Genomic DNA, 10,901 nt, shown 5'->3' with positions numbered 1-10,901 from the left:
ATTCTATGAACATTGCTGGTTCCAACACAAACGCGACGATAATAAGATCGAATATGCTCAAATATTAGAACATGAATTATCATAAAACACCTGAATCGTTCCTCGAGATCGTCACCAGGGTGGTCAACGATCTTTCTCGACTGTTTTCGCGGTTCAATGGGTTCGGATAACAGACGCTTAGGTGTCTGTTATCCGAGAAGATTATCGACTCGGTACGTTGATATTACACCGTACTCTGCGTACCAATATTCGCTCGGAGAGTCGCCTTGTAGTTAAAATAAAACGGAATAAGAAATTACAAAATGCTTGCTAATAATTAGAAAATGATTTATTAAAAGAAAATTTAAAAAAATATATATATATATATATATATATGGTTAAAAGCTAATGATAAGAAATCGAGAAAAAAGCCTTACTCGTTAAACCATACACGCAGGAATGATATTCGTTAAGAGGGGAGATATAAATAATTTACGATGCATAAAATACTGATGGTATTGTAATTCATATTATATTTGAAACTTCGTTACCTTTTATAATCGCATATATCAAATCTTCTACTGAAATGAAACGTGTTATATTTTCTTAGAAATAAGCAGGTTACATAATAATTTTGCTACTTTAGATTATAAATAAATCCGTAAAAATTAGACACACCACACTAATTCATATCTGTATATGAAATATACATTCTTCCACACTATAATCAAATTCATGTTGTAGTTTTCATGTACGGAATTCATAATAGAAATTAAATTTTTTCGTATAATATACGACCTATTTAGATAAGTTATTTCATTATAAATAAATGTAATGAAAAAAGTTTATCATTTAATACATTTTTGTAATCCATAACTTAATACGCTTTTAACTCGTTGTTTTATAATCCGCAAATAGTATAATTTAGCGACAATAAATTAAATTTACGCCTATATACAATAATATTAAATATTTTATAAACTATTATGAATTAGTATATAGAAATATAATACACTGGTGTTTTCTCTTTGTATGTAAATTTGTCGGAAAATAATGTGAAACCTTCTGCCGCCTTCGTTATAAAAACATTTTTCAAAAAATGTACACAATATTATACAAAATTGATTTATCTTGGACGACTTTTATAATATCTTATTGAACCTCAAACGTTACAGTCTATTTTGCCCGTAGAACCTTACTAACCAACATTATCTTTATAAATAAAATAATATACTAGTGGTTACATTGATAACAATTTTTATTAAAATAAAAGTAGATGTAAAAAGACAAGCTATGATTTTTAAAGTTTGATATACTTGTGTATATATCAGTAAGAAAATTTGAACATTTTATGAATTCGATAAATGAAAGTTCTTTCGAAACTGAATATACTATATGCTGTTTCAAAACTGGTACAAGAATCTTTTCTATAGAAGAAATATTTATCACAGATAGAGTTAAGTTATCATTAAAATCGCAATAAAATAACAAAGTGCAATCATATGAAATTTGACGCTTTTTTTATAATTCAATCAACATTATATTTATTCAATAATAGTTCTTTTTTTTCTCGTAAATATTAAACTAATTCTTATTATAAATAAAAGATATAAAAAGGATAACGCGTTAAATGTAATAATTTTTATTGCGATTTTATACCACATTTTAAGTATAAATATAAAATTTTTAAATAATTTATAACTGATACAAAAATCAGTTATTTTATAAAGTTACTATATAATTAAGTGTATAAATCTAAATAATCAAGGGTAATATAAATATAAAGATTTGTGTGATGTATTTTATCAAAGTAACTTAATCGTCTGATTATTAGTCTGTATTCTGCTATCTCATCATTTGTCTAAATTTATCCAACTCAAAGATACTTTCTGACAATCTGCAAAATTACAAAATAATTAATTATATTTTCTGATAACAATTTCTCTCTTTATATAATCTGCAAAATACCTTAAAAGATGACATTTACATATAAAAGCTTAATATAACGATGATAAAAAATAAGAATAAATATAAAGAGCGTAATTGTTCTGCTTACCTTCCGATAGCGTTTATAAGTGCAACAATTTCGCTTCTTTCCAAGAAAAATTTCTTTCTATTAAAATTATTTAATGTTGATTCCCATCTGTCGAATTTTCCTGAGAACAGAATTTTTAATGCTGTGCCCAAACCATGCGTTTGAAGTTTTCCCCAAAGTTTACACTTATCGCACCCTACACAGTCCATAATACGAGATATATTCCTAAAATGTTGTCTGAATTGTTCCTTCAATAACTGAGCCTCAGCTCCGCCAGTAAACATAACGCTTTCATTGAAATGATCAGGAAATGATCTAGAACACATTAATGTTAAATCTACAAGCATCGATTCATTAGTTATAAATTAATATAATTGATTAGTTAAAACTAATACCTACTTAACAACATTTAAAATATCATTCATTGCCAAACGGGTGTCTTTATCTTGTGCTTTGTTACCAGTGTAATATTCTTCTCTTTCCAAATACGGTGCAGCTTTTGCCAAAGCTCTTAATTCAAGCAGATAAGTAAAATATAAATTTTTTAACCAATTTGGACCTTCACCTCCTGTTTCCTCTGGTGAAAATCTTTTTTGAAACTCTTGCAAATTAGGGCCCCATCGGCCACCAGGCACTATCTCTAAATTGTCTTTTGGTGACAACAAGTATTTTGAACACAAATGAATATTAATACTAGTATGAAGCCCTGATATAACACGATAGAATACCCTTTTTTCCAGACACATCCCTACAAATTATAATATATCACAATAAAATCAATGTATACTTTGAAATATATTATTAGTATACTATTGAATTAAAGCTATTCACCATTTATTTTTGAAGATTGAATAAAATTATGTGGCGAATTTTCAGGTCTGAAATTAAGTATACGTATATAAATATAAAATGCAGCAATTCTTAATATCTATTTCATTTTTTATCATTAACTTATATTTTTACCTAAAACAATTTTCCTTATAAATACTACGCCATATCCTATGCGCACTCTGTCCTTTATAACCTGTATATCTTTCTGGATTTAGCAAAAGGTCCACATATTCTCCAGGACTAGACTCCTTCACGCAAAAATTATCTTGAGCATCATCATATTGTTTCCATAATTCAAAATCTTTGTAGTTCTCTGAACTAAACAAAATATATCAAAATGAATTTGAAATCTTGCTTATAAATAATTCTATTTACGAATGTGCTAGAAATATTTTTCTTTACCTAATTGTTGTGTTTAGATAGCCCAGTTCTTTATTATGATCTTTAGTCCTATGTAAGCAATCATCATATTGCGTTGAAGCTTTATATTTATCCGCAGGACTTTCATTAAAATGACTGTTCTTTAATATATCTCCTTTTAAACCATCTGGAATGTCTTCCTACAAGTATAAAAATATATATAATATACATAAATTTCAACAATTTGTATAAAATGATATTGTAATATCTTTGTATATAGATTAAACCAACGTATTAAATACTTACTTCCTGACAAGGTTGTACATGACAGTATCTTATAGCACATTTACTATCATCAGCCCAGAAAGGGCATTCTTGTTTTAAATTTACTTTATAAAAGCGAAAATAATCTCTGACTAGAAGACTCTGAACTCTTGGATAAATTTTCATATTATTAAAGTAATCCACTGTATCCACATTACAACTGCAGTCATCAATTGATCCCTTCAACTAAATTTTTATAAACATAATTTAATAACTTAAAGTTATGAAAAAGATAGTAAGTTAGAGATAATATAAGATAACATATATTCACATATGTTAAAGTTGACAGATTTGATTGTAGGTTACATTTACTTTTTATGAAAAAAGTTGAATAACGGGAAAACAACGAGAATAGTACCTTACAGAAGCATTGATCATTCTTTTCATTGTTCGTTCCAAAATAATTGGAATGTACAATAGAAGGTAAAAACGTCGCAAATAATATTAATATGCCGAACATATTTTCACTGGTTTCGCACTTCATAATTAAATTCACTGGTATACCTATCAGTCACGTTTTCTAATTGATAATAGTTATCGTACGTCACCGCGGTACTAACCGAGGTTTCCTCCTTTTATAACACCGACTAGACTACGTGCCACCAGAAACGTAAATTACCCTGTCAAAAGTAAACTTTATTGATGCTTTCATTGTATTGCTTATTGATTAATGTTGTTCCATTAAATGTCCCTCTATTAAATATACACAAATCCACCTACATTTATACAAGTGTTATATTTTTTATTCTATTACATATTTAAGTCAAGCTAAATTGTAACGGTATTTCACACATCTGGAATGTTTTATCTCATCTGTAGCAGACGACCTGTAATCTTAACGTGACGTGACTACAATCACGCTGCCACAGACATGTATTTTTCTTACTAACTTTCTAATTTAATTATTATAATACATATTTAACTATTTATTAAATATTATGTCATAATATTAAATGTAAAATTTCTAATAAATAACGTGGAATATTAGTATGTAGCAAATAAATCTTATAGTAATATATTTAAATTATAATGTTTGTAGATTTTTAATTTACCACTATTTACATAATAATAATGATTATGATTTCAAAATGTTCAACTCACAACTATACCCGGAAAAGACGTTGACACAACTTCATTTCTATAAATATATATAAATAATAGATGTTCACTCCCCTCTTTTTAGCTAACCATATCCAAGTTTAATTCCACGTGTACTTATAATATTTGTTACTGACTTTAAATGTAAAAAATAGAGTGTTAGAATGATATAATGAGTCATTAAGAGCCGAGAAAAATATTGACTTTTCTTTAACATTATCTTAAAGATCAGCCGTTTTAAACATTTACGTCTATTATCTGTTAAATAACAAAATGGATTTAATATAATACAATATAAAATTATTCCTTTAAAATGTACATTTTTCATTTCACGCAATTCAGATGTCATAATAAATAACTTGGCATCATAAATTATCCAAATACAAAATAAAATGTTCTTAATTTTGAAATTACGTTTAAGAAATATAATATAAAGGAATGTCAGTAATTCAATATAAATTTAAAATACATTTCTAATGTAAAATATAATTTTATTATACGTAGATGAAAAATTACATTTTTAAATTTTGTGCAGCATTTAAATAACGCCACTTTTCATCTATATTTATATATTATTTTCGTTTAGAGAACTTAATTTCTGAATAATATTTTATACAAATTTGTGCTTTAATATATATACTGTTTTATTATTATATCACTTTAATGTACATACATTGCAATCAGTGCAATAAAAACTATACATTAAGAAAATATTTGTCTTTTATTCGAAATTTTCTAATACTAAAGGTACAAAAACTGCGAAGTTCTTACACAATGTTTAAAAAACAGCGTTTTAAATAATAAGGAAACACATATAAAAGACATTAATTTTGTATTGTATACTTTTGTATATATTGTGAACTTTTTATATATAAGAAGAAACGAACTTGGTTTTACATTTATCTTCTACATCTTACATTCCTCTTATTTTCTCCTTAACCTATTTAACATTCCTACATGTGATCTATCTACCTGTATGTATATATATATGTTTTATACTATTTTACATTTATTAGAGTCTCTCATTATAGTATTACATTACAGTACACTATATGTATGTATTATGTTATATTGTATTACGTTTCTTCCTTAGAAAAAATGGTATGTATATATGTATCATCTTTTTTTTAAATATATATATGATATATCGCGACAAATAAATGTAAAATCTATTTTAATGTTAAAATAAACATCTATTAAAGTATAAATTGACGTTTAAAACAATCCTTATTATAATTAATCAGTACTGTTCACTGTAATGCCTATTGTTTGTACTCATTGGCGTAGACTCATTGCGGTATAGGACATGTCAAAACTTTATGCGAAGGTGCCGATGGTTAGTTGTCATTGAATAATAATATTTGTATTTGAAATCAATTTACACTGAGGAATAAATCTGAGAATGATCATTCAAACTTCTTAAATTTATAAAATTTTTGTTTTATTGTCTTATTTTCGATAATATAATATAAATCTTTATAACCTATACAATGTTTGAATTGTCAAAGAACGTTTTGAACTTTTACGTATATATAAATATCTGTAAAATTGTACATTAAAAATATTTGAAAATATTCGTACAACGTTACTGTTACCTCAGTATACTAATGATTAACTTAGATATTGTTATTTTTCAACAATTAGATACTAGTTTTTCGATTATACAATAGAACTATAAATCATTAGTTAAGAAAAATATTTTCACACATGGTATTGTACATATATTTTAATTTTTGTTTGATAAAAAAAATGATGCACAATGATTAAGATAATATTCATGTTAATAATGAAAGTTTAGTATGTAAACATAAAATTAAAGTTAATTTTCTACTAAATTATGTGTTTAGGATAAAAGTCAGTTTATGTTTGAAGATAAATGGCCATGTATGAGACCAACTATTTTGAAATTACTCAAACAAGAACCTGTTACTCAAGCAGAATGGCAAGATTTATTCTTCTTAGTTCATGCAGTATGTGTATGGAATGACAAAGGTGCTCTTAAATTATTAGATGCGCTCAAAGAAGACATAATGGATTTTATAAAACAAGCTCAGCAGGTACATATTATAATTTATAAATACAAAAAAAATATTTTCATCAACAGAAAAATATTACTGTTTTATGCACTTTCTAGAGAGTTTTAGCACACCAAGAAGAGCAAGCTTTATTAAAAGCATACATAGCTGAATGGAGAAAATTTTTTGCACAATGTAATTATTTGCCAACACCATTTAGACAATTAGAAACGTCTCTTGCTGGAAAGGCACCATCCAGTGTTCAAAAAAAAAGCCAACCTGATGATATTGTTAGAAAAGTAAAGTTCTTTTTTTTAATTTTTCGATAATATAATTCCATAATATACATTTTTTTGTTTATTATAGCTAATGTTGGATAGTTGGAATCAAAGTATATTTGGAGAAATAAAACAAAAACTTCAAGATTCAGCTATGAGACTTGTTCGTGCTGAAAGAAATGGTGAAGCCTTTGATTCACAACTCGTTATTGGTGTTAGAGAATCTTATGGTATATAAGAAATTTTTGTTTATATAAATTATCTCCTTATACATCTTATAAATTTAAAGTTGTGTTAAATTATATTACAGTAAATTTATGTTCAAATGCAATTGATAAGCTTCAAATCTATAGAGATAATTTTGAAGCAGCATACATAGAAGCAACAGAAGCATTCTACTGGGTTAAAGCACCTGAACAGCTATCATTACATGGTGTAGAAAATTATATGCGTTATGCTGATGCAAAGTTACAAGAAGAAGAACTTCGTGCCCAAAAATACTTGGAACCAAACAGTGCTAGTGTACAGCTTTTAACTGATTGTTGCGTACGTGTATTAGTGGCAACTTTTAAGCCAGCCATATTAGCAGAATGTCCACGAATGATTCAGCATCGTCAAACAGATAGTGAGTATAATGTAATTTGAATTATATTTTTATAACAGCATTTTTGTAATGGTATAAACTGAATTACAATTATAGAACTTAGGTTAATGCTAAAACTAATGGATAGAGTTCCTGAAGGAGTTGGTCCAATGTTAAGAAATTTAGAAGAACATATAGCAAGTGCAGGTTTAGCTGATATGATGGCAGCTGTGGATGTTATTACTCAAGATTCTGAAAAATACGTTGAAAGATTATTAGATCTTTTTCGTCGGTTTTCAATTCTTGTTAAAGAAGCATTTGATGATGATCCTCGATTTCTAACTGCTCGAGATAAAGCTTACAAACTTGTCGTAAATGATGCGACGGTATTCAGATTAGAATTACCTGCACGTCAGTGTTCTGGTATTGGTACAACGATTTTAAATAATAAACCCAACAACAATAATAACGGACAGCCAGAATCAAAGTGTCCAGAACTTCTAGCTAATTACTGTGATATGTTACTTAGGAAAACACCACTCAGTAAAAAATTAACTTCTGATGAAATTGAAAGCAAACTAAAAGATGTAGTATGCACCTTAACTTATATATATTACTATTATATTTTTAATATTTAAAATCATTTTATCTCATACTTATCTTATATTGGTTTTATTTTAGTTATTAGTGCTAAAATATGTTCAAAATAAGGATGTATTTATGCGCTATCATAAAGCTCATTTAACAAGGCGTTTAATATTAGATACATCCGCTGATTCTGAGAAAGAGGAAAATATGGTAGAATGGCTTCGTGAAGTCGGAATGCCTGCTGATTATGTTAATAAATTAGCACGAATGTTTCAAGACATTAAAGTGTCACAAGATCTAAATCAACAATTTAAAGAGCAATGTAGAGCTGCTATTGCAGATAGTATTAACATTAAGGTATGGGCTGAGATGTTATAATAATATTTTGATTTATGTATTGTGAAACATATATTAAAAGGCATTAATATAATTTGTTATAGATATTAAATGCAGGTGCTTGGGCTAGAGGTAGTGAACGTGTCACTGTAAGTTTACCACTGCAACTAGAAGATTATATTCCTGAAGTGGAAGAATTTTATAAAAAAAAACACAGTGGAAGAAAATTACAGTGGTACCATCATATGTCTAATGGCACGGTAAGAAAGAAAATGTCTTGTAAAAAAAATATTAGAAAGAGATATTTTTACATCTTTTTAAGTATTGTTATAATTTAAAAAGGAAATTTTTTGGCCATAATCATAAAAGTGTTAATACAGTTTCGATCAGAAACTATGTATATTTTTATTAAAGCAGAATAACATAAATTTTTCTGAAGCAGTAAACATGGGTATAGAGTAAAATTTTTCAAAAAATTCAATATCTCGGTTCTAATTTTCAGCTTCACCTTGCAACCAATTTGGATGGTGTTCCAGATAACATTTTCTAACCAAGTGGGACGCTTTGATGTGGATGTAACAACATTTCAAATGGCAGTTTTATTTGCTTGGAATCAGCGGCCGTTTGAAAAGATATCATATGAAAATTTGCGATTGGCAACAGAACTTCCTGATCCGGAACTCAGACGAACTTTATGGTCTTTGTGTGCCTTTCCAAAACTCAAACGTCAACTTCTTCTAGTTGAACCACATGCGCATAGTCCCAAAGATTTTGCAAATGATACACGATTTTGGGTGAATCAAGAATTCGCTATAGTGTTAGTAATACTTTTTGAAAAATCGCGCAATAATTTAATTTACTCGAAATATATATAATTAATTCTTCTTTTTAATTCTTAGGAAAAATGGTAAACTGCAAAAACGAGGTAAAATCAATTTAATAGGAAGACTTCAATTATCAACTGAACGAAGTAAAGAAGAAGACAACCAATCCATTGTACAACTTAGAATACTAAGAGTTCAGGTACACTTTCTATTCAACTAACTTTGTCTTTTTACCTTCCTCTAAGTAAAATTAATGATACATATATCTTTTACGTATATCTTTTAACAGGAAGCAATCATCAAGATTTTAAAGATGCGTAAAAAAATCAGTAATGCTCAGTTACAAACCGAATTAGTTGATATATTAAAGAACATGTTTCTGCCAAGTAAAAAGATGATAAAAGAACAAATTGAGTGGCTTATTGAGCATAAATATATACGTAGACACGACGATGACATTAACACCTTTGTGTATATGGCATAGGTCGGGATTATACATACGTATAATACTGTTCTTATGATTAATATTATATTTTTATAAAAATTAAGTTCTTGTTTATCAGATTGTATGCTCAAAAATCCCAATGTAATTGAAAGATGTTAACGTTGTTTGTAACATGTTCACAAAAAACACATCTTTTAAATGAAAAGTTAGTAACATCATACAGAGTCATATCGTTTATAAATTATGATTAAATATGATATCGCCTTCGACCATGAAAATATGCATTACTGAACAGGTAATTATTATAATATTTCAAAAACTCGGACTATAAAATTGATTAATTTTTTCTTTCTCTTTCTTCTCTTCTTTCTTTCAAAACTTGAAAACATCAAGGGAAAAAATGTACAAGATCAAAAATTTTTATTTCATTATATGTCATTATGTTGCTTTTTACTTTTGACGTAATCACAATTTCATAAATATATTTTATACCTCCTGTTTTATACAAAAATAAAGTAAATTGTTTAAAATATTTATGAATACTACAAACTCATCACAGACGTATTTAATTTTCAATGACGATGTTCACGATATGTACATTATACATTTTAACACATGTCTAAACGTAAATGCATGGATATGTTTATTTACTGCAAGTGTACATATTTTCCAAATATGATTGTTTTTCATTGACTTATTTGAATTGTAGAAAGTACAGAAATTACTTTTTGTATACAATATTTTTTGTATTCTGTTTTTATGGACTACATTATGTTTCTTTTAACCGAATTAATATTAATAATTTTCGATTGAAAAAATGTAAAATGAACGAAAATTCATACAAAGGGAGAATATAAGAAATGGCCTATACCGTTATATATAAATGTAAGGTTATAAAATTTTAATTCTTTTATATTTTAATAATAAGACGTTGTATAATCCCTGTACTAAAGAAATTTTACATAATTGTATTGTGAACGATAAGATCTTTACTCAACACACGCATTACTATTAACATTTATGTGTATAAAGCTTTTATATTATTTCAATATGCGATTGACAAAAGTGTAAAAGTGAACAATTTCGAAATTAAAAAGGATTTTTTATATTTTTCGATGTATCTTATTACATTTTTCCTATAAAATATTATTTTAAAATGCACAAATTTTCATGAATAAAACAATACCTTTTAAAATTAAGCTAAA

General features: G+C 27.1%; 2 protein-coding genes across 9 annotated transcripts; one reads left to right on the top strand and one right to left on the bottom strand.

Annotated features, from left to right (window-relative positions):
* Positions 1–1,643: 1,643 nt before the first annotated feature.
* On the bottom strand, positions 1,644–4,727 carry LOC122577813 (ero1-like protein). Of its 5 annotated transcripts, none has more exons than XM_043749414.1 (9): positions 4,631–4,727; positions 3,888–4,149; positions 3,512–3,715; positions 3,248–3,405; positions 2,978–3,163; positions 2,846–2,892; positions 2,414–2,762; positions 2,036–2,329; positions 1,644–1,876 (listed from the first exon to the last, which is right to left on the bottom strand). In XM_043749414.1, exons 2-9 carry the CDS (start codon positions 4,011–4,013, stop codon positions 1,825–1,827), a joined length of 1,416 nt encoding a protein of 471 aa, XP_043605349.1. In that variant the 5' UTR covers positions 4,014–4,149; positions 4,631–4,727; the 3' UTR covers positions 1,644–1,824. The 5 variants fall into 5 exon arrangements, with proteins under 5 accessions (XP_043605349.1, XP_043605348.1, XP_043605351.1 ...); XM_043749413.1 differs by lacking the exon at positions 4,631–4,727 and adding an exon at positions 4,250–4,489; XM_043749416.1 differs by lacking the exon at positions 4,631–4,727 and adding an exon at positions 4,250–4,488 and having other exon boundaries at positions 4,090–4,149.
* A 637-nt stretch (positions 4,728–5,364) lies between these two features.
* LOC122572742 (cullin-5) lies at positions 5,365–10,804 on the top strand. 4 transcript variants are annotated; one of them, XM_043738141.1, is made up of 12 exons: positions 5,365–5,728; positions 6,475–6,684; positions 6,762–6,941; positions 7,009–7,150; positions 7,231–7,545; positions 7,621–8,093; positions 8,185–8,448; positions 8,532–8,687; positions 8,964–9,244; positions 9,327–9,450; positions 9,541–9,735; positions 9,815–10,804. In XM_043738141.1, exons 1-11 carry the CDS (start codon positions 5,684–5,686, stop codon positions 9,733–9,735), a joined length of 2,385 nt encoding a protein of 794 aa, XP_043594076.1. In that variant the 5' UTR covers positions 5,365–5,683; the 3' UTR covers positions 9,815–10,804. The 4 variants fall into 4 exon arrangements, with proteins under 4 accessions (XP_043594076.1, XP_043594067.1, XP_043594083.1 ...); XM_043738132.1 differs by having other exon boundaries at positions 5,370–5,728; positions 9,541–10,804; XM_043738148.1 differs by lacking the exon at positions 5,365–5,728 and adding an exon at positions 5,813–5,963 and having other exon boundaries at positions 9,541–10,804.
* The last annotated feature ends 97 nt before the right edge of the window (positions 10,805–10,901 follow it).

The sequence above is a fragment of the Bombus pyrosoma genome, linkage group LG2 (genome assembly GCF_014825855.1).
Source record: "Bombus pyrosoma isolate SC7728 linkage group LG2, ASM1482585v1, whole genome shotgun sequence".
Classification (NCBI taxonomy): Eukaryota; Metazoa; Arthropoda; class Insecta; order Hymenoptera; family Apidae; genus Bombus; species Bombus pyrosoma.
This window is presented reverse-complemented; position numbering and strand designations above follow the sequence as displayed.

What these genes read in the sequence shown, in the direction of transcription:
- LOC122577813 (XM_043749414.1), bottom strand. Translation starts at nt 4,013, where the DNA reads ATGAAGTGCGAAACCAGTGAAAATATGTTCGGCATATTAATATTATTT. An exon ending in ATGTACAACCTTGTCAGGAA is followed by an intron (nt 3,406 to 3,511) that starts GTAAGTATTTAA and finishes TTATACTTGTAG; the next exon opens with GAAGACATTCCAGATGGTTT. An exon ending in GATATTTTAAATGTTGTTAA is followed by an intron (nt 2,330 to 2,413) that starts GTAGGTATTAGT and finishes AATGTGTTCTAG; the next exon opens with ATCATTTCCTGATCATTTCA.
- LOC122572742 (XM_043738141.1), top strand. Translation starts at nt 5,684, where the DNA reads ATGTATTATGTTATATTGTATTACGTTTCTTCCTTAGAAAAAATG. An exon ending in TTTCTTCCTTAGAAAAAATG is followed by an intron (nt 5,729 to 6,474) that starts GTATGTATATAT and finishes TTATGTGTTTAG; the next exon opens with GATAAAAGTCAGTTTATGTT. An exon ending in TTAGAATACTAAGAGTTCAG is followed by an intron (nt 9,451 to 9,540) that starts GTACACTTTCTA and finishes ATCTTTTAACAG; the next exon opens with GAAGCAATCATCAAGATTTT.